At 39.6% G+C, this 24,451-nt stretch overlaps 1 protein-coding gene across 3 annotated transcripts in view; it reads left to right on the top strand.

The window, feature by feature from the left end:
- Positions 1-24,451, top strand: part of LOC122789293 (2-hydroxyacylsphingosine 1-beta-galactosyltransferase-like) — a 381,755-nt gene that overhangs the window by 302,053 nt on the left and 55,251 nt on the right. For all 3 annotated transcript variants that reach the window (XM_044056606.1, XM_044056608.1, XM_044056607.1), the window contains one exon: positions 22,614-22,833. In XM_044056606.1, the coding sequence (XP_043912541.1) occupies positions 22,614-22,833 (220 nt within the window). The remainder of the gene's footprint in view (positions 1-22,613; positions 22,834-24,451) is intronic.

Genomic DNA, 24,451 nt, shown 5'->3' with positions numbered 1-24,451 from the left:
GCATTTGCTTCTGATGTTTAGGGACATTATAAGTACCTCTGTTGTTTTCTTGTTGGCTAGGAGTTGAGTTGTGGTGGGGTTGCTTGGACTAAGGTTTGTGGTTGCGTTGGATTAGGGAGGACCAGGGTTTGTATGGATGTCTTCAGCGAGGGCTAGTTTATAGAGGGTGTTTAGGATATGTTTTATTTACATAGTAAATTGCTTATGGTATCTTAGGGATATTTTATTTTTGAGTGTGTTAGGTGTTTGTATAATAATTTAAATGAATGTTTTTTTACACACGTAATTGTTAACATATGGTCAGTAAATCCATGCTGCATAAAATGAGCTTCAAGAGCCTAACAAATCCATTAGTTGTTCCAGAACTACCTATGTCATCAATTTGCCAGTATTAGAAAGAAGGCTGTTTGGTTAGTAGTTCTTTCTGTGATGTATCCTTAGTTTATATGCCTATATAATTAAAAAGGATTAAATTCTACCCCATTTTCTATCTTCATTAAAAAAAAAGTTTGTGTGTGAGATTTGTTAAACATGTAGCTAAGTCACCATTAGTTCATTATGTAGTCCTTTTAAGACCCTGTTGGAAATTCTGTCAGTAATGCTGACTTTAAGATCAGATTTTCAATAATACTTTCCAGCCTGGTTGAGTCAGAAGACTGGTTTATTTATCTAGTTTTTGAAATTGGTAGTTTGACTAATTAATTAGTGGGGCTTATTTATACTGCGGTGGTGGTGATGCGGTAGTGTTGTCGCCTCACAGTAAGATGTTGTCCTGTTCAGTTCTCAGCTAGAGCGTCTTGTGTGTGGAGACATGCGTGAATGGGCGTAGCTTCGTTGAAGGTTGTGTGTCAGGGCCGGCAACTTGGCATGTAAAAATATGCCAATCATTAGCGGACTGGAGTTCTGCTGTGGCGACCCCTAACTGGGAAAAGCCGAAAGACACAACAACAACACAGTCCTACTTTCTTCCAAATTCTTTGAGGCAGTAATATGATGCGATAGGTGTTACTTACTTAACTTCCTTCCTAAAGTCTACTGTGTGTGTGTTTGGGAGCCCTTGCATTCTTCATATATGCATAATATACTCTTTCATTGTTTACCTGGAATGGTTTTGTTTAGCGTTTTCTTATGAAAAGTTGAGCAAGACTTCATCCACATTTTATATGTTATGTTTTTTCTCCCTAACACTATACCACAGACTTAGAGATCGTGAGTTTTGTAGTGCAATGTGATATGTCAATTCCTGTTTTTTTGTTAATGGGTCATCTGTAGTGACATCCTTCCTGCTGGACCCTGATGTAGTGGACAATTTCAACCGGTCCTGCCACAGGCCTTGATTTAAGGTGTTTCATTGCTGGGATGGGAAGCCCTCCTTAGTTTCTGTATGATTTTAGGGAAGTGGAATTTCTGAAGAGAGGAGAGCTTTATATCTGCTAACTGGAGCTGTGGGGCCTGGAAGGGATGGGGGACTGAGTCTGCAGCCACTTCTAATCTGTTCTGTTAGGTTTTCCAGACTCAACCTATGATACAGGCATTTATAATTCAGAAACTACATTAAACATAAGCAATGAAAACAATGAACAGAAGCAAGACATGCATTCTAGTAGCTCTGTAGTTTACTTGCTCAAACTCATTTGGTCACATGATTTATTCCCATGTAACCTTTAACCTTGCTTATTAAATGTATGCTACAGCCATCTTTTAAAATCTGTATACCATTTGGACTATAAACACATGAATACTGTACAAATAATTGCCTCATAATTAACTTTATACAATACTGGTGAGTCATGTAATAAATGGCATATAACATTTATGAAGTCCACTGAGTAAAATTCACATCAACTATAAACAGTCTATTGTCAATAACTTAGTGTTTCTTGACAAGCCTACCATGTCTAGTATAGTAGCAATTAGAGAAGGGTACTGAATTACTAATCATAGCAGCAAAACTGAAATAACTACGTACATTTTAGAACTCATTACACTTTCTGATGTTTATGAAGTCTGCTTTCTGATTAGCTGAAGACACTTTTGCAGGAATGTCAGACTCTAGAGACTGGCAAATCAGTAGCGCAGCTAGTGTGGGTGAAGAGGGCAGCCGCTCCTGGTGTAATGTGTTAGAGGGCATGTTTGGCAGCTCCATTTTTATTTATTTATTTATTTTAGCTCTTATGCAGTGTGTGTGCTCTCACACACACTGTCAGGATAAGGACAGGTTTTAGGACCTGAGGAGTGCCACAGCAAATGGACTTTTTTTTTTTTGCTGTCAGTTTGAGAATGTGTGGTGAATATTAGGAGCTGGTGCTCCTCTACTTTTGAGGAGTACAAGTTTTACTTTTTTTCTCTCAAATTGACAAAGTGAGAGGGCTGTATAACAGAGACAGTACCAGACTTTGATTAAATAATTTCTGCATATATGTCTGCAATTTCTTCAGTCTTACTGCTTGCCTTCACTTTGAATCATGCCTCTCAACTGCCCTGCTTTTTGCCTCCTATTTTTGGTCTGTTTCTCATAAAATTGTGTTTTTTCTGGCAAATATTTAGCAAATAATTAAAGAACTGAAGTCAGAAAATAATAACATATTTGTGTTTCAGACTTCATACTCTTCAGAAAATTAATGAGAATGTAAAACCCGTTATCCTATTAACTTTCAACGTTTGTAATAGTAATATTTAAAAATCATCCCTATTTTTGGGCCTTTGTCCTCCACCCATTTATTTATAGCTTTGTCCAGATTTCTTGTGTTAAGAGGTTGAGAGGTATGCTTTGAATGGTGTATTATATCAGACTTTGGTGACCGAAAACAGTTGCTTGGTATTAGATTTCAGCCAAAAATTCATATCGACTGCCTCTCTACTTGTATGTATATATATATATATATATATATATATATATATATATATATATATATATATATATATTTTTTTTTATACCATGACTTTCTGTTATTTCTATCACAGTATTGCATCTGTTTCAACTGTCTTTTTCTAAATAATTCTGAAGGTTTCGCCCTGCTTTGTGGTGCTGAGACACTGAAGGATGATGCCAGTTTGCTCTTACATTTCTTCCCATCAGTGACCATGAAGGCAATGAACTAAAACCTTGTAAAGACATATTTCTGTAGTTTAATAATGCAATATGAATGTATAGCTGAGTTGATGCATTGTAGTTTTTTCATTGTTTTTCACTTTCTGGACCATGCATTCGAATTGCCCATCAGTTTACAGATAAACTTGTAAGCTGGTTTGGATTCTTGGCTAACGACCGAAGATTGTTGTGTCACACCACTTAGGTATTCCATGTCAAACACATTCTGATTTTAGCATACTTATCACAGCACAGTACGTGCTGATATATCATCCTTTTGCACAGCTTGGAGCAATCAGCATATAATAATAGAAAGCTGAAATTATGATGTTAAAACCAGTCACTCCTAATTTTATCCAAACAAACTTCAGAATCTTGTGAGGTACCAGTTCCCCTCTCTAGTTTTTTTTTTTTTTTTTTATGAGTACAACACAGTGATCAGTTTTGCATCATTTGCTCTACCCATGCTGTCATGTTAGGATCATGCTTGTATTTCTTGTTCTTTCCTTGCACTTAGATATTCCCAAATAAGACTTGGATGTTCTGAAGCATTTGGTTTCTCATTTTTGTAATGGAATTATGACTTCTCATCGTTAGTGAATAGACCCTAAATAGGCAGGTTCTTCTGGAAAGTATAGTATGGCAGAATCCAGAATCAGTGGATAAAGGTGCATTGCACTGTTTGGACAAGCACCTATTATGGCTTCTTTTAACAGCTGCATTTCTGTATCTCCTCTGGTAGCTGTTTTCAGTTCTTGATTTTTTTCTGGAGTTACCAGGAGGTGTCACAACCCACAGAATATCCAGATCTTTTTTTTCAGCAGAGCCTCCTTACATTTACACAGATATGCAGTAGTTAACATGTTTGCAGTAGTTAACATGTTTGCAGTAGTTAACATGTTTGCAGTAGTTAACATGTTTGCAGTAGTTAACATGTTTGCAGTAGTTAACATGTTTGCAGTGTACACCGATCTTCCTGATTACTACTGCACTTTCACATCATATTACTGAAAGGGCAACATTCTTTACAATCTTGCAGGTGTTTTATGTATTGATTTTTTTTTTTTGCAAAAGCTCATAATCTGTGCCTACTTTGTGTACATTTCCCTGCTGTAACACAATCATAGAATTTGAAATCCAAAACACTTTGCCTACAGTTTCTTTCTCAGGCTGTGCATATTTGCTGTGTGAATCAGTCGGTGTTCTAGGCATCTAAACAACTGGACTGTTCTGCATTAGTTTTGCTCCTAGTTCTGTTTGGCTTGTATCCACTTGGAGCATCATTAGTACTGCTACATTAAAATATTTGTGTAGTTACTTTTTTATTTAATATTTCTAAACTCTCAGATTACTTCAGTCCAGTTCCAGACTATATTCCAAGCAGCTTTCTTAGATGTGCAATTATATCTGACACCTCTGTTATGAACTTGGAACAGGTATTGTATCATCTCCAAAAATTACATTAATGATTATTTGTATGTTGGAGTTTGCATATTTACAATAGCACATACCTTATCTTCATCTGGTTCTAGCTAATTAGCTGTAAGATCATCACCCACCTACGTTGGAGATGATGCACCTTGTAACCTTGGTCTGTGTAGTATCTTAGTCTGATATCATGTTGTTCAGTAGTACCCCAGGCCAAAATGGAAACCATTCAGTTGTATCCATTGCAGCTCTTTTAAAACACCTGGAGCCAGTGATAATATGGAATGGTAGTTCCAGAAATCTATGTCCTATGGTATGTTAAAGGTGCCCAACTTCAAACTAGCTTCATTTGCCAGAAATTCCTCAATAGCATGCAGCATTGAAAAGGAAGTTGCATTATAGCATAGCAGCGATCAGTTGTATTCTCTGGAGCCAGTAATGGTCCCTCATAATCCATTTTGTAATGTCTAGAGGATTAATATAGATTTTAAATTTGTCTTGCTTCACAAAAGGTAGCTCATTCGGGTGGTTCAATCGTTTAACAATTATATCCGGCTAGCCTATGCACTTAACCTATAGATACTCGGCCTGATGGGTGTATCACTAGTACAGCTTCAGGTAATTTGACAGACTTTGTGTTAGTCTTCAAATGACTCAGACCCTCAAACAGATCAGAATAACTTAGTGGAATATCAGTCTTGGTTTCAGTGCATTTTCAGTGCTGCTGATAAAAAGACACATTTTCTAAACATGCTTTTCAGTCAGTTTACGGGTTTTCTTGTCCAGATATGACGATTACTGAACTGATTTACACTGTGTTCATGTTGATTCGCTGCTCAAGCGTTCTGTCTGGCTTTGCAAATTATGGTTCACAGGTTGGTACTAGGGCCTATACAAGCCTAGCCATAACAATTCCCTGGCTATTTCTTCCCACAGTATTTGCTTCCCTAGACCCGGGGTGAATTTCCTATCTCCCATCCAATCATCAAGGTTCCTTTTGAAGAGGGCCAAAGAGGCGCTGTGCTTGACATGTATGGGCAGTCTATTCCAGAGTGTGGTGAGTCTCTGGGTCAGGAACCTATCCCTCCAGCATGTTTTGTTCATTGTGATGACAAAGGTTAGATCCCTGGTGCTTGTGTCTCTGAGGGATTGGGATTTCTTTAAGTATAGCATGTCCAACAGCTCTGGGTTTGACATGGCCTTGTATGTTAAGCAGAGATTGCCTCTGAGTAGATGATATGCGACAGAGTATAGCTGGAGTTTTTGCAGACGGTCAGCGTAGGGCATCTGCTTTAGGCCTGTGATTCTTTTAGTGATTCTTCTAGGTATTTCTCGGCCTTTCCAGTTGTTGCAGATGTCTTGAGAGGTACATACCAAACAGGGCGTTGTATTCTATAATGGGCCTAATGAGAGATGAGTACAGTGGGCAGTGCCTTCCTTTTTTCTGGATGAAAAGCCCTTAGTGATGAGGTGTGCCACATAGAAGGATTTCCTGACTGTTGTGGCGATTTAGTTATAGAAGGTGAGACCACTGTCCACCTGTGTCCCTGAGTCTCTTATCACACGTTCGGTGTTTAGTGTACTGCCACCTATATGGTAATTCATGGGTACATGTTTTTCCCCAAAGGAGATAACTATACATTTCTTGCCATTGAGCTTGAGCCCATGGCTCTGGCACCAAGCATCTGCTTCTGTAAGGCCCTTTTGTAGAATATCCACATCATTTGGGGATTCAATAATGGCTCCCAGTTTGCAGTCATCTGTGAACTTTGTTAGCCAGAGTCCCTTAGTGTTGGCCTGTACTTCAGAGAAGTAGATGCCAAATGAGCGGTCCCAGGACTGAACCCTGAGGTACTCCACTTATCACTTGTCTGGAACTGGATTTGGAGTCAGCTACTTTTACAGTGTGGGTTCTGTCAGTAAGCCAGTTGGCAACCCATCAAGTGACGTAGGGATTAATGCCCAGCTTAGTAAGTTTATCTGTGATTCCAGAGTTGGGGGATGGTGTCGAAGGCCTTGGTGAGGTCCAGAAAGGCTGTGTGGACCATTTTACCCTTGTCCACAGCTCTGGAGACTTGATTCGAAGAAGTCAGTCAGGTTCAGGAAACAAGATCGGCCCTTCACGGACCCAAACTGGGTGGGGTCCAGTGTGGTTGCCAATGTCTTTGTTTATAATTTCCATGATAATACGTTCCATGGCCTTGCAAATCAGGCTCGTCAGACTGATGGGGTGGTAGTTCCCAAGATCCAAGGTGGATTCCCCCCCTTGAGGAGTGGATTAACTGTAGCTGTGCACCACTCAGTGGGCACGAAGCCTGAGGTGAGGCTATAATTAAACATGACACTTAGGAGAGGTGCCAGTTCATGCAGTACACAACCTGGGATGTTGTCTGGTCCCATGGGTGCTGTATTCTTAGCTTTGGAGAGTGCATTTTTTACCTGTCTGGCTGTTATTACCGGAATTTGGCAATCTTTTGGTATTGTGATGGGCCCTTTAGGGGGTGAGAGGGGTGTGAAGTTTGCACTGAATTGATCTGCCAGGATATTGGCAATATCCTTGGGATCAGTATATTTAATGCCATTCTGTTGTAGCTCAGAGCAGGTCTGAGCATTGCCATTTAGATTTTTGACATAGCTATAGAATACCTTGTGGTTGTCTTTGGCAATTTTATTTTCGTAACTAGCTTTGGAGGATTTTATGAGAGATCTCAGCTTCTTACTGAGGCTGGTAAGGGAGTTTTTTGCATCCTGGGATTTTCCTCTTTTCTGCAACAGTTTCTTCCTTTTGTTGTTAAGTTTGTTTATGGCAAGGGACCACCAGATTGACTTACCTTTTTAGAGGAGAGTGTCTTGGTTCTATTGAGGATGGCACGATTCATGCACGAGTGGATGTGCTCGTACAGTGCCTTAGTGTAGGATTCAGCAGTCGAACGTTCATTTCCCATCTTCATGGGTGTCATGAAGTTTGTCACTTCTGACTTGAGTAGCATGAAGTTGGCTTTGGAGAAGTTTTTTATGGAGGTTTCCTTACTGGGGGGTGGGATGTGGATGCCAAGGGTGATTAGCTTATGGTCAGACCTGACCAACGAAGGGGATGACCATAGGTGTGGAGCATCAATTCCCCATGTTGGTAATGAGCAGGTCTAGCATATTGGAGCCCTGGTGGGACTAAGGATTAGGTGATCCAGAGCGTTGGAATTTATGAATTCCAAGAACCGTTGGGCAAAGGTGTTGGTAGTTTTCCAAGTTAATGGCAGGGTAGTTGAAATCACCCAGTATTAGGGTGTTTGGTTGTATCTTAATGTTTTCGAGTATGTTTAGAAAGGTGTAGTGAGAATCTTGGAGGATGGTGGAGATCTGTAGCAAGCTGCAATTTGGATTATAGTCTTACCTAGTGTTAGTTGCACCTGGAGAATTTCAGGCGCATTGTGTTGGGCAACTAGCCTGGTGTTGTGAATATGGATACTCCTCCACCTTTAGTGTTTTGGCCGTGGTTTGGTGGCCGAAAAGTGTGGTAAGAATTGTAGCCTGGTATTGCAGGGGTGCTCTCTGGAGCCTTGAACCAGGTCTCATTTACTGCACAGATATCAATGTACTCCATTTTTAGGAGTGCCTCGAGAGAGTGCATTTTGAGGTTTAGACTTCTAGCATTGAGTAGCATTACCTTCAGATTTTGCATGCTTGTGCCTGTTATGGTGGTGGTTGTGTCCTTTGAACTTTGCCTAAAAAAGGCACTATAGGGGTGGAAAGAGCCTTAGCCAGTAACCTGAATCCCAGGGGTGACAGGTGCAGACATCTCTGGCAAAGCATCGCTCACTGTCTCTGCAAAATGAGAATCATGCCCTCACATACTCGCTGTACTATGTAACAAAATCCTGTCCACAGTGGCTGTAGTTGTATTTATCACTATTTTCTGTTTATTTGGCTCAAATTCTTGTGATCATGTAAACGGACACACATGAATCTATGCTGTTGGCTCAGTTTGAGATTGTGGCACTATTATTCCTTCAAACAGCAGTCCGTGGACTTTACTTTTATAGCACAGTTCAAGTGGATTTGGCCCACAGGCTGCCCTTTGATTATAATATGACTAAAGCTGACAAGCTGAGTCACTTAATTTGCAGCTTAGCTTTAAAGCTCTAAATCTAGACGGAGGCATTATGATGCACACTGCACCTGTTTTAAGCCTAAACTCAAGAGATTTACCATTTATGCTGTTCTTTTACAGGCTTCATTTGACTTTTTATCATGCTTTATTGCTCCACAATGCATTTACCTAATGCTATTTCACATTATGGAAAGATCATACTTTTCCTTAGGATTATCCAAGTTCAAAAACTTTAAACTTTTATTCTCAAAAGACCTAACCCTATATTTCCTTGATGAATTTCTGACCATAAATGGAAGCCCTTAAATCTTTGCTAAAAGGACAACCTAGGGAAGGGACCTGTAACTCCAAACAAGAACAATGATAGCAACTAAACTCAAAAGCTATAATTGTCTTTTTTAATCTAACATGTTTTTAAAAAATCTGTATAAGATCTGTTGTATTCTGTGATTGCTATTGCTAGGATGTTTTGTTGCACTATATATATTTCATATTTTTCTCCTCATATGCATTACTAAATGAAATAATATGTAACCATGTAACATTTATGTAACTTACTGACTATGTGGAGCTTTTCTCCCCAGGCCTCCACTGAAAATGGACATGTATCCAGTCGGACCATCCCGGTCAACAAATGTAAAATAAAATAAATAAAAATAAATAAATAATTTTCATTATTCTCATTGTACCTGCACACACTTCAGGTTTCCCATCTTTATCAGCCTCCTAACATATTCATTTTCTGTTAAAGCACATTGTGACGTTGTTTCACATGCCCTGATTTTTAATTTACCGTTCCTCTCTTCACACTTGCTGACAAGATGTGCTTATTGGGTATGGTTCTTTGAAGCTTCTGTTACTACACACCATCTTGGACTTTGACACAAACTGGAAATAAGGAAAAAAGAAAGTTTGTACATGTCTGCTGTCCGAGACTTCAGCTACAGAATCAACAGTTCACTCACATAACACTTTTCAGTGTTTTTCCAAGTGTTGCGCTGTTGAGAGACTCAAACCTCTCTCTCGAAGTCATCATTATTTATGCCTCAAACGTGTTCTCTTTGGTTAATGAATTGCATCGCTTTTCAAATTCTGAGTCATGCACCCTGTGCCTCAAATTAGTCAAATATACATCAAGGGATTTTTTTGCAACACTACTTTTTAGTTAAAAAAAAAAAAAAAAAAAAAGGTCTGTCGCAGGGCAGATTTTCCTGTGTGTACTATCAAACTGATTTTCTCCTTCTTGCCTTGGAACAAAAGTATTGTGTAGCTGCTAGTGAAACATGGCACATTTCACTTTCCTTGGCCTGTCACTGTGCCTTTTAGCACTGTGATACCACTGTGTCTGAGACTTATAGATTACTGATGTACTTCAGTTTCAATACACTTGGAGGATGTATTGCCATCACTCTCTTCACTTTTTTGGTTTTGAATGATCATCCTCAAAATTGAAATTGTGCTTTCATGCACAGAACCGTGATGGAAATATGTATTGTCACAATTTTGGAACTTATCAAACTCTAATATTTCCAGGCACAGTGCTCACTAGACAAACTTATTTCATTATTTGCAATTAAGTGCAACATACTTGCCAATAAAAACAACGACCTTCAAGTTGGAGTAGACAGAGAAAGCCATGTGTGACTAGTGTCTGTGCAGCTGAAATTTTATTTTATTTGTTTATTTAACATTTGTTTACCGGGAAAGTCCGAGTGGACACAGGTCCTTTTTTCAGCAGAGGTCCGGGGAGAAAAGCTCCATTTGTATATAGTAAGAATTACATATTACAATAAGCACATAGTTTATACAATTAGGGATATTAAAGAAAAAGCACATTTTAGTTAGCAGGATATGTACAAGTAGTAATAGTTATAATTTACAGTAAAGGCAAGCAGTTTAACAAAGGTACAAAATGTATACATGTAGATATGCAGAGGAAAACCAACTTGGTGATTAAGATAGCTAAAAGTGTACTTGGAGACATTAACAATGCATATGGTTAATGCTGGAACATACTAATGTCTAGAAGTGGGTACGTTTGACTCATGCTTGATTTTGCATGCTTCAGAGAGATGGAGAGATAGGGGTTAGTTTAAAGTAGGAATGTTTGAGTAGAGGTACAATAATTGACAAAAAATTAGTAGAATTTGGTTAGTAGGGCTAAGAGTAGGATTTGCCAGGATAGTTACAAGGGCAAAACCAAGTGTCTATTAAATGTGATTTTAGAAGGGTTTTAAATTGTGTCCTAGAGTTGCTAGTGGTTATTGTAGATGGGAGTTTGTTCCAAATTTTAGAAGTATAAAAGGAGAAGAGTGATTCCCCAGATGATTGGATTTTGTGACATCAAGGAGGAGTTTGCTATTTGAGCGAAGGGGGTGTATGGTCTTACACGATTTTGGAGAGAACAAAGAAAATAATGTCTTCTGCTGTTCTGAAGAAATTGCCAGATGTTTCTTTGTTTATGACATGACAGGTCTTCCAAACTCAAATTCTGATTAAGGAGTTAACAGTTCCAACACCTCAGTAATAAGGCCTTACCAATGAATACGTTTTACACAGTCATCTTGCTACCTCAACAGTTTGCTTTTAAGTGCCCAGACCCATTTGGTCACATGAATCGCATCCTTGCATAACACTGCTTCTTAAAGGTATACTACATGGCCTAACAACTAGTACATAATGTGGTAACTAAACAAGTAGTGTGGCAAGTGCTTTTACTCCCTGAGCAAGGAAGAGATGCTGGTTTTGGTGGGGGGGGAGGGGTCAAAGATGCATTAGCCTTCCATTTTCTTACATCCTCTGAGAGATGATCATGCTGGCAGCACTCTGAGCTTTCTCCCCAGTCCAGTCTTTAAAATTATTTTGTGTGCATCTTTGTTTGGCCTTTCTTTAGGAGTGGGGCACCATGGAGTTCAGCCTCTTTCACCTCATGGGGGAAAAAGTGGTCCTTCAACTTTTTCCTGCTCACTGCAACAGTGCATTCTGGCAGTTGATGGCAAACATATTCTTCCTGCTCATTGCAGAGGAGATTTTTGTGACTATTTCCACCATTCCTTGTGACTGTATGCTTAATTGAAAAATGTAAATAAAGACCAAAGCTGATGCTGCTTCTCCGTTAATGGACAATAAGGCAAGGATTCGAGTATTCCTGATGCTGGAAATGCAGAAATTTTCCAGCCAAGAAATTCTTGCAGGTATTGGATGGCTGCTTGCTCCGTGTCATAGTATATGCTCCCAGGAGAAGCCTGTCATAAATAATCTCATATGGAGTGTGTATATCTGCCATTTCTTCTGGTTCAGTAGTAAAATCATTGATGAAGTTATTCATAACTTTTTCAGTGGTACCATATTCAATGACCAACAAATATTTTGAATTAATTATACCCTTTTTCAGTTTTCTTTACCAAGTTGTAATATGACTCTGCTGAAGCATAGTTAGGTTGGGAAGAAGGGGGCAGCTGCCCTGGGTGCGATGTATTTGAGTGTTGGGGGCATGATTTTTTTAAATGTGTCTCAGCACAGAAACAACTGAGGTCATTAGGACCTGACACTCCCCTTAGAAGGGCTGTCAGACTGTAGAAGTCAAGTGAGCTTTTTATTTGCTCTCTCGTTGAGCATGAGAGAGCATAGGTGTAGGGTATTAAGACATGGTGCTCCTCCTATTATGAAGTGCCAGATTGCAGAAGTGAGCTTTTCTGCTGTCCTCACACATAATGTAGGGTGTTTGGTCCTGTACCTCATCCTTTGTACAGGAGAAGTGCCACATTGGAAAAGGGACTTTTTTTTAATACTCAGTTTTATGAGTGTTGAGGGATGCTACAGTTCTGGAGCACCACGGGGTTCCAAATAATCCTGCTACATCTCTGGCCACCTGTTTCAAGAACTATCTTGCTGAAAGGGAGCAATCTATTGTTCCTGCTTCTTAGTCAGTGCTGTATTTGCTTCTTCTTCTGTTTAGGGTTATCCTTGACCCTTTCTTTTTTCAGTATTCAGAAAGGCATTACCTCCTTCACAGTCTTGCGTTCTTTCTCCATTATGCTACTGAGCTTACATTTTTGTATTATCCTTTAACTGCCTGTTGTTTAATGACTTTGTATTTCTCATCCAGTATTTTGAATAAACCATCTTCTTAAGTATTGCACTACTAATTCTGCTCTTTTGATTAAAAAAAATATTTTTCATTCCCAAACTAGAAAGTACAGATGAGAATAGGTTGTGCTGTGGTTGAGAGCAGTGTACACTTGCACATTAATGTCCCACATTTGCCATAGCAGTGTCTAATGTGGTACCCAGTAGTTTCTGCTCCACCCAGAGGTTCTGTATCTGCAAGCAAAATGAACCTGGAAGTGAATCATTTTAATGAAACACAAAAAAAAAATATTCAGACATGGTCATTTGACAGTATTTTCTGTAATTCTAAATATGCAGTATAAATTGGACAAGAAAGGTGTTTTTTTATAATTTGTACTTCCAACTTAAACACCTTTTTCTAAACCAGCTACTTAATTCTTTTGCATATGAAGGTTTTGGGCAAGAGAGACGAGACTTAAGGAGCTTGGTAAGGAATTTTTTGATGCGATTCATCTCTCCTAATGCCCCCCTTCACCAATTTTCAAGCACTTTAGTCCAGTGCCTGCTGTACAGGCATTTACAATTATGTATTGCATGGTGCCTGTATGAGTGTGTGCTTTTTGCATACCCATGATGCTCTTCTGGAATGCTGAAGCACTATTCAGTTTGCTGCACCCCTTTTCTGGGAGAGAGACATTTCTAGACCTAATTATGAATTTCAGTCAGGGTCACACCCCAGCGTCCACCCTAACATGATTGCTATTGAAACAGAAATCTTTTTACTAAATATTTATCTGAAAATACCTGACGTTTTTACATTAATTTTGTTAGCTGCTCCACCATTTAGCCTTCTCCTATTCAACTCCAGCCCATTCTTTCTGTATTGGCAGGGAATCTTACCCTCAGCTTCCCTAGGGCAAGAGTCATCAAAGTAAACTTTGAGGAGTTTGTGCTTTTGCTGACATCCCAGCTGTGGGAGCATTTTTGTATGAATGGCCCTAGAACCCTCACCTTTGGCTAGTGATGTGGGCACCTACATCACCAAAGAGACTATGTGCAATGTTTCCCAGTATCAGTCGCTGTCATGAACTACTGTTATTACCTTGGGTGGTCATGCCTACATCAGTGTTTCCATTGGACCCCTACCTGTTGACTCTGTCTCCATCTTCCCAAAGGTGTTTCTTCAAAGAGCATCAACATAGGTTCATAGGTTCATACTAGACTATCTGCCCTAGGGCATTTATAAGCCTAGCCAGAGTGTGTGTGGCTTTCACCACCCCTTAGGATGAGAATACTATACCCATTAGTTTGCTGTGCCTCTGTCCAGCAGTGACACAGAGATGATTCGATCTCCCATCCACTCGTCAAGATTTCTCTTGAACAGAGTCAGTGAGGGGCTCTGCCTCACATGGACTGGGATTCTGTTCCATAGTGTAGGGAGTCTCTGGGTGATGAATCTGTCCCTCCAGCACGTCCTATTTATATCCGTGTTGAGGTTTAAGTCTCTTGCTCGTGGCTCTGGTGGATTTGGATTTTTGAGGTGGAGCATGTCCATTAATTCGGGTTGGACATGGCCTTGTATGTCAGGCACAGATCACCTCTGAGCAGACGGTATGCGACTGAATAGAGCTGGAGTTTCTTCAGTCGGGCATCGTATGACATATGTTTGAGCCCCTTTATCCTTTTGGTGAGGAACTTTTGGGGTCTTTCCAACTGCTGCAGGTGTCGGGTAAGGTACATCAATCATTGGTCTGATGAGTGAAGAGTACAGGGGTACAATGACCTCTCCTGATCTGGATGTGAATCCCTTCATGATCAGGTGGGCAATGTAGACGGTCTTCCTAACCACTTTGGCAATGTGAGTGTCAGAGGTTACTGTCAACATAACTTCTTCCGTGTTTAATGGATTACCACCTATGTGGTAATTAGTTTTCCCAAAGGGTATGACTATACATTTTTGGCATTTAGCTTAAGGCCATGGCTCTGGCACCAGTTATCCATTTCTATGAGACCTCTCTGGAGGATGTCTGTGTCTGATGGAGTGTCAATTATGGTGCCCAGTTTGCAGTCATCTGCAAATTTTGTCAGCCACAATCCCCCTATGTTTGCCTGCACTTCAGAAAAATAAATGGAGTCTGACATGGCACCAGCAACTCTAACCCTGTGTGTTCTGTCCTTGAGCCAGTTTGCAACCCATCTTGTGACATATGGGTTTACATCTAAGCTGGTGAGCTTTTCTATGATGCCTGAGTGGGGTATTGTGTTGAACGCTTTTGCTGGTCAAGGTAGGCTGTGTGAACTGCCGTAGGATCCAGTGTCTGTAGGTCCCCAATGTCTTTATTTATGAGTTCCATTATGATCCTCTCCATAGCTTTGCAGACGGGTCCGTGAGAAGCACCGCCTTTGTGAGTGGGACCACAGTTGCCGCCGCTTTCCATTTCTTGACGATCCTGTAGTAAGGCTAAGATTAAACAGCAGCCTTATGTGTGGGTTTAGTTCCTCATTGAGAGCACACAGCCGGACACCGCCTGGTCCCATTGATGCTGTGTTTTTGCTTTAGAGAGAGCAGCTCTCACCCAGGCATCTGAGATGTTTGGGAGGTGATTTTTTTATCATTTTGGACTAATTTTGAGCATATCTGGTTTCACCCAGGTTTCTAAAACATACAAAAGAGGCCTTAAGATTGTGTTTGTGTGTCATTATTTATTTTCTTTCAAAAAAGGCCTGTTGGGATTTTTTATGAGTCGTAGTTTTTTTTATATTGTATTGATGCCTTCCTCCTTTCTTTTTGATTTTGCTCTGTCATGTAGTAGCTTTCTCCTCTTTGTGTAGAGTTTGTTTATGGCTGGGGTCCACCAGACCGGCTCCCTGCTTTGTGAAAGGGTCTTGTTTTGCTGGGGTGGGGGGGATGTGATCTCCAGTGAGATTAATTTATGGTCTGATCTCACCTGATGATCAGGTCTAGTATATTTTCTCCTCTTGTGGGAATGGTGACTAGTTGTTCCATAGCATTTGAGTTTATGAACTCCAGGAACCGTTTGAGAAGGTGGTCTGTAGCATGTTACAAACTAACCTGATAGTGCTGGGAAAATAGGCTAGGACTCCTCCTACCCTGTGCTTTTGTTCTCAAGCTCTCAACCACCAATTGACAACTCTAGGTTAGTTGGGTGGTATTCGGGGCTTTATTTCTCTGACATCTGCAGAGCTGTCTTTGCATTAAATGTCAGTATAATGTGTTCCATCCAAAAATTGGGAGGAAATCCTCACATTTATTGAAAAATAGGGAAATTATTGTCTTTAGATGCATTTAGAAATTATTGGAAATCAGAATGCATGGATTAGATCATACTGTTGTCCCTACTACTTACCAGGATAGCAGGAGTGACAGTAATGTTTACAACTTAAAATTCCATTGACATAATGCAGTAATAGCATGTTATTTCAGGTAGGGTACTTCTGGTATTTAATTACTGTAAGATTCATGTTTTAAGGTACTTATGCTTCAGCTACTTTTTTATAATGATTTTCTGCGGAATTTTTCAAGTAGTCTTCAGCTTCTCAAGTTTCAAAAGTAACATTAAGTGGTGATTGCAGCACAGTACCTTCCTCTTCTTCTTTAGGCATACATGGTCTCATTTCATTTATCATAATTATGAGGACTGAGATGTAATTTTATATCTTACTGCTGAAGAGCGCTCCGGTACTGTTTAGAACAGAGTACTTCATATTTGTAGAACCCACAATTCAGTCTAACAAATTAACCTTGCTTTTGCAGTGTTGCCAAAGGTGTTCTCTCCTATGAATTCTCTTTTTAGTCCGTCTTGCAAGTATTATTTAAATATCTTGTACAAAAGTATGCGCTGTTAACTTGTGCCAATGATTAAGTGTATAGTTCAGCATTTTATACCACTGCATGTGATACAGATCTGTAAATAATTTCCCCTTCTCTCATTCTAAATATATCAGGCTCATTTTTTAATAAACTTTTATATTTTTCTTATGTCTCAAATAGACATATATTGCCTTGGTAATGTCAATGTAGGGCTAGGATCAGAATGCATCCATAGACTTTAATGGATATCCTTCCACCCTTGTGAACGGGCACGTCCATTAAAGTCTACGGACACATTCTTAAGCTAGCCCTGTTGTGACATCACTGAGGGATAAAGTCAGGTAACCATTTTATTAAGAAAGGGAATTGCTTTATGCCACTTAAGCCAGCACGTACTGTGATACATGTATAAACTATATCAGAACACGTTACTTTTACTTGCATAAATCTGCCCTCAGATAGCTTCCATTATAAATGGCAGTTTTACCAGAGTTCAATTTTTAATGTGGCTGAAAACTGACTTTGCAAAGTAGTCTTTTATTCGCATTTTTTGTACTCCTTTACATTCAGATCTAATATTCACCATTTAGCAGTATGCATTCTTATGTGTTATGCATTTCCAGTAATGTTTAATACTCTGAAGATGCAACTGCCTTTTAAAATGTTGGATTTCTGCTAGACCAAGTCCATACTTCAGTGTATTTCTCTTCACAAGAGTATGGCAAATAAATGAAAATATCCATCCTCCCTTTACTTATTTTTCCAGTTTAGAATGTAACTGTTATAAAAGATACACGAGTCAGTGCCATAAAATTCATTTTTGTAAAATTATTATGGCAAGGACATTCTGCATATATTACATGGAAGTATGCAACACAAGGTGTACAAATATATTTGTTTCTTCCTAGTTCATACCACAGTACTATAGCCTAAGCCTTTATCAGTGTAATTGTTGTACCAAATCATGATTGTACTAAATTATCTCCCATCTTATGCAGTCTATCCCATCCTTTGCTCCTGCAGAAGTACTGGCAGCTAACCTGAAGCTCAATGATTATACTACCATTACTGTAGTAGCCATCTACATTCCACCAGGGGGCAACATTCCCCTGCTGGAAAACATTCTCTCATATCTCTCTCAAAACATCCCTAATGCAACCATCCTCCTTAGGGATGTAAATATTAATTGGCCAACCATTAGTAATCCTAACTTTCCACATCATATAAATCTATATGAATTTACACAATCTCTCAACCAACCCTATACACATATCTCTCACTCTCCTAGCACCCTAATAGACTGGATACTTGTTTTAAATCCCTCCAAATACCACAATCCAGAAACAGTTCTGACTCCTTGAGTGATTGCTCACCAATAAAAGTGCTCAGGTATACTTACCATCTCTCTAAACCACACAGATTCATCACCTGTCATAAACTTTCCAACTTCAACCCAGAAATATTTAAAACCCTCCTCTCTAGAGTAAATTGGAACTTCCTCACCCAGCTCCCACTTGATGAAGCAGTCCAAGCTTTCATCTCAACTTTACTTAGCATCTTAAACTCATTAGCCCCACTCTGGAAAGTATGGATAAAAGCTGGTATATCCCCCTGGCTATCTAAAACTGCTCGCACCCTTATAAAACCAAAGATAGGGCTTGGAAAATATGGGTACAATCTAAACTCCCTGCCGACTTGCAAAGGTATAATGAACTTAGAAATCAGACAAAAAACATCAATAAAGACAAAAAATATTTCTACTACAACCCCTAACACCTCTAAAATCTGATCCTAAAAAATTCTGGAATGCTATAAACCAAATACTGCACCCTGGCAACCCTACTTCACCCAATCCATGCCCATACAACCCCCCAGAAGAAACTGCCAACACCTATTTTATAGACTCAATATGCAAGCTATTTAACCCCAACTCCTCTAATGCTCCTAATCTCCCTGAACCTTCTCCAACTACCAACTCTGCAAACACTTTCTCCCTTAAACCTGTTCCCACTACCTACATGAAAACACTTACTCTCTAATCTAAAACGATGCCCTGTATCAAACTGACAACATCCCATCATACTTTCTCCAGATAGTAGCTCACTCTCTTGCCCTGCCTCTATCTATTATCAATCGCTCTATCTCTGAATCTAAAGTTCCATCCATCTGGAAACAATTCTACACCCTACCTGTTCACAAAGAAGGTAACTCCTCAGAAATCTGAAATTTCAGACATATTTCTATTCTTTCCCCTCTCTCTAAAGTCTTGGAGAAATGTATACATAAACAAGTTATGCAATATCTCGTGCAGGAAAAACTGCTCACTCCTACACAGTGTGGTTTCCAACCTAAACACAGTACCCCCATAGCTCTACTATCTTTCCTCAACACTATTTCGTTGGCCAGAAATGACCATAAACTTATCTCTTGTCTATTCCTTGACCTCTCTAAGGCTTTTGACACTGTTTCTCACTCTCTGCTACTGAAAAAACTGTCGGACTTTAACTTCTCCCCAGATACAGTTGCGTGGTTCTCCAGCTATCTCACTGACAGACTGCAATCAGTGAGATGGCACTCTGCACTATCTACACCCCTTCCAGTAAGAATGGTTGTCCTCCAAGGATCCATTGTTGGACCACTACTTTTTAATGTCTTCACCAACTTACTCTATTCTTCTTTCCCACATCTTCCATAGTCCAATACGCTGATGACTCTACAGTTATCACCATTGCCAACTCTCCCTCTGAACTCCTATCATCTGCCCAGTCATCCTTTAACTCAGTCGAGATATGGATCTCCAATAGTCGGCTGATCCTCAACCCTAAAAAAAAAAAAAAAAACTGTTACTCTTTCTCCCCAAAACTGTTAACCACATCAAATCTTCCTTCTCCATAATGTCCCTAAACAATACCCCTATTGAAGTCGAATCCAGCACAAAACTCCTCAGCGTTACCATCGACTATCAGCTAAAATTCAACCTTCACATAAATAATTGTATCAGAAACCAGGACCTATGTATAGAAATAAAATTCTCAGTGCTGAAGCTAGGATTACTCTCATGCATGCTTACCTTCTACCTTGCTTAACATATTGCTCCCAAATACTCACAGATCTTAACTCCTCTCTACTTGCTAAGACTGAGTCACCCTATTACAAGATAGCTAGATTCGGCAGCTTAACAAACCTATAAATTCCACCACTGTCTCTCCCTAAAATACTTAATTGGCTTGAACTACCTCACCCGCTTCTCCTCTCTCATCTCCAAATCATACACTCCATTCTATATCAGCCAGCCTACTGTCCAGCTGTATGCTCCTTCATCTCTCACTCTTACCCTGCAAGGCATCTCCAGAGCTTGACCCAAGATCTTTTATATATATCTATAAACCCAAGTCTAAATCTGGGTGCAACATATACAGCTATCACCCTCTCTATAGCATGGAACAAAACTTCCACTTGAAATCAGAACCCTTACACATCTTAAACAATTTAAACTGGCCAGAAAAGAGTACTTTAAAGGGCACTGGACCCGTCACTGTTCTCACCCTCCCTGAATATATACATCTAACAAAGTAACCCTCTTTCTCCTCTCTCCTTACTTTTCCCTCTCATAATCATCCTCTTTCCTTTTTAAACCTATTCCGTCCTTTTTTCTTCCAGCCACCTGCACACTACACTTACTTTCCCATTCCTTTATCTGTAAACACCTTTTAAGATACTGGTACAGTCCATGTATTACATAACATCTAGTCTAAATAACAAACTACTTATGCTTTTCATGTAACTTCCTATGTACTTATGTCTTTAATTGTAACACAGAACTGCTGTTTTCCTTTTGACTTTTAAGCATTCTGTATTACTGCGTGTGTTCTGAAATTACCTTGGAATTCTAAAATTGTTTGTATTATTTGGAGCTTTTCTCACTAGGCCTCTGCTGAAAAAGGGCTTTAGCTCAGTCAGACTTTCCCGGCCAACAAATGTAAAATAAATAAATAATAACTTATCTTTATTCACATTTGCAAAAGCTAATTTGATTCACAATAATTTCCAAAGATTTTATTTATTAATTTGCTCTCCTTTCACATATCTTTCTTTTATATACTATTGTTTAAAGAGCCATCTTGGCAACAGGGGCCTTCCAGCAACCTACAAGGGAACACATTGGGGATATCATGGGTATCAATATCACAGATCTTTAAAAAAGTTCCTTGACATTATGCTACAGCATGTGGATATGGAGCAGCATATCTAGGGCCACAGGACAGCATAGAGTTGAGAACCAATACTGTGTGTGCCTTGTATGGGATTCCCTGAGGTCATTGGCACCATAAATTGCATCAGTGTTGTTATGAAGGCCACACTTGATCCATATGACCAGAGATGCGTATAAATATATATACAAAACATTATTATGTATTTAAAAATATGGCTATGTATACAGGGATGGACTTCCACTTCCTGTACTGCCAGGTTGTCAGTAATTCTCTGAGCTTTTTTTGTCTGTACACTACCCAGCCAGTGCCTATAATTCACATATATGATACATCCAGCCTATACCATCAAGCCTTGTGAGGGGAGATCCCAACAGAGTTATCCGGTTGAAAGATGCACACATGTACTAGATAAACCTATTTACACAGGTATCATTTATGCTTGTAACAGACAATATATTATGTTGTTATATAATGATTTGTAGTGATGTCAGATGTGCTCTAGAGCCCTGGTTGGTGACCTCAGTACACAACCATTAGACCATGCAGGAAATGAGCTATAAAACAGCCCATGCTGGAACACAAAATGTAGTGGCATGGGTTATTTGGACAACTGAAAGGAAACCTCTGATCCTTTAGCACCTTTAAATGTAGTCCAGACATACACATCAAGATATTTGCAGTGTGTGCCATGCTCCATAACACAGTATTGTGTAAACAGATTCAGCACAGGTGAACATTTGTCAGGATCGGACATACAGGACAAAGCAGTAGCAGAAGACCAGATGGGAGAGTAAGGGCAGAAACCTTAACCAGCAGTACCAGATGAATGCTGATTCTGCATTTAGCAGTTGCAGTTTCTCGCAACACAGGCAGAGGTGGCGTTTGCCCAACAGCTATAGACTATGACACAGACAACACAGAATAAAATGATGCATGCAGTTTCACACCCAGACTACACACACACAGTCCACAGTTTTGATAAAGCAGTGTACTGAAGGCACCTGACTTAGGTTTGCTGCAGCTTATTTATAGTGATAAAGCATGCAAGTTCATTATTTACAGTTAAGGAAATGTAAAAATTCAGTCTTAACAGCACATAACATAACTGGATCATTAGTTTACAGATCAATTTAGTCAGTTTCAATTTGGCAAGTCAGTCACAGTCTTTAAATCCACAGCTCTAGCCTGTAGGTATTTTGTCCAGGTGAAGGCCCATCTGTTGCAGACACTTCAGTAAATCTGCATTGGAATTCCAATCTAATCTGCAGTCATCCATAGGCTCCTCAAAGATTCCACAGGTTCTAGACAACAAAAGTTATGTAATGATCCTAGTCCAGGCATCAGCTGCTCTTCACAAGAGGCAAGCCTCTCTATTTCTTAGGATCTTAGCCCTTTCTTTTAACAGTTTTTCTCACTCGAGTTTTCCTGATGATGAGCTTCATGTTCCCTAACTAGTGCAGTTGTCATATTTACTGTAATATGTCCCTCTATCAGGTTGTTTACCATATTCCCTAGAATATATGCAGTATTTATAACATTATATAGCAATTTTCCTGCATTAAACAGTGACTATACTGTAATGTATATAATGCATACATATTCTCACATATCGATATTAAAACTGTTCTAAAATTTTGATAACATTTCCTGGAAATGAATGTATTCATACAGATTGCACAGCAGTTTTGCTGTATATTTGTTTACCATAGTAACATATGAGTAAATTATCATTTGTTTATGTTCATTCCAGAAAAAATGCATTTACAACACTAAATGGCCTCAAAATGGGCAGACCTCTAACATGTTTATATAGTTCTTATCTTCTGCACTTTGAATTCTAAAATAATACACATTTTTGCTTCTCTGCAGGCCACCCTAGTACAAAGGTATTTGTCAGCCACTGTGGCTTGAATGGAATATTTGAGAGCATTTACCATGGTGTGCCTGTGGTGGGGATACCTTTTTATGGGGACCAGTATGACATCATGACCAGAATCCAAGCAAATGGAATGGGGATCCTTCTGGACTGGAGTCGAATGACAGAAGAGGATTTGTACCAGGCACTATCTACAGTCATCACGGATCCAAGGTATGTGACTCAAGCATTGTTTAAAAGCATACATTCTTGTTTTCCAGTTATCTTTGCTGCTGTTTTCTGTTCCCCTGTGATGACCATAAGTCTCAGCTGCTCTGGTATTGGAATGTTTTTTGCAGCTACACTGCTGCTTGACTTAAAGTCATGGCTGCCTCACTTTCAGCTGTCAGACTGGTTAAGTAGCAGTGTGGCTCTGTACCGGCTATTCTAGTGAACCTATCACTGCTGTTTAATGGTTCACATAAGTGCCATTACCAAGGGAAACTGTGCTTGGTGAGGATCATTTCATGTTACAAGTTAAACATTACCCTAGTTTCTGATAAGTGACAAAGTCCTTGTCTGATAAAACATGACAACTGTGAACATAAGGTTTGGACTTATCTGGTGGATATTGTGTGTCAGAATTTTGGTGAAAGTTTTGATTGATGGTCTTATTTTTTAACATCCTCAGGCTTCATGTTGCAATTGTTATTTATAGAGAATATACAGAACAATATCTTAGGTACCTTCAAATATATATATATTTTTAGTTTCCACATTTGATCATCAGCTGCCACTAGCTTTTTTCCTTGTTTATCAAGCGTACTTGGACCCTCCTTACTCTCTATTTCATGTTTGGGGCCTATGAGGGCACAGAGGAGTGCTGATGCAGTGTCTTACTGTTGCAGAGAGTTTGCTGTAACCCCATCACATTGTGACAGCCTTGCTGACAGCCTTGCAAACTCCACTGTGGCTACATGTTTAATGCATGTACAACATTCCAACCAGGCGGCACAGTTTGTGCAGTATGGAGCTTTTCTGACAGCCAGACTACTTGTCTTCCAACAGGTTGTGTGAGTCAGTGTTGGCTGGTCACTACCACCACCCTCTGTCCAGCCTGTCCAGCAGCCATGCCACTATTGGATACTGGTCATCTGGGGCACAGTCAGGTCTCAATCCTTTTATACTACAGAACCCTCAAAACACCTTAAGAATTTAACAAGTTTAATAATACCCAGAATTCAGCATAATAGCAGTGGCAAAATCAGTGCTATACCGTGGTGGTGAAGCGGTAGCATTGTTGCCTCACAGCAAGAGGTTCTCCCGTTCGATTCTCAGCTGGAGTGCAGGGAGTGCATTCTGTGTGGAGTCTGCATGTCCTCCCCGCGGTTGGGTGGGCATTCAAAAGACATGCGTAAATGGGTGTGCCTTCATTGAAGGTTGAATGTCGAGCTGGCACATCGGCATTCATCAAAATCTACTGCCAATCATTAGCGGACTGGAGTTCCGCTGTGGTGACCCCTAACCGGGAAAAGCCGAAAGACACAGCAACAACATACAGCCATTAATTATAACCACTTGCATGATTGTACAACTCTGATATCTCCTTGAGAACAAGTGAATGAATACATGCATAAATGGGTCAGAAATGTATCTCCGCTCACTGCTGTCAAAACCATACAGTGGAACCCACTGCAAAACCCTCAGGTTCTGCCCTCTCAAACTTTTTAGCTCATATTGGAGACAAAAAGAAAATCAGGAAAAGACTTTAAATCCTTCTCTTATAAACTTATAAAGTTGTTATAATAAAAAAAGTTTTCCATTAGCAAGCATTTTCTGAAGGATGCAAAGT

Source organism: Protopterus annectens, chromosome 14.part0 (genome assembly GCF_019279795.1).
Source record: "Protopterus annectens isolate FY-2018-M chromosome 14.part0, PAN1.0, whole genome shotgun sequence".
In the NCBI taxonomy this organism is placed as follows: domain Eukaryota; kingdom Metazoa; phylum Chordata; order Ceratodontiformes; family Protopteridae; genus Protopterus; species Protopterus annectens.
Note: the sequence above shows the minus strand (reverse complement) of the source record. Positions and strands in the feature narration are given on the sequence as shown.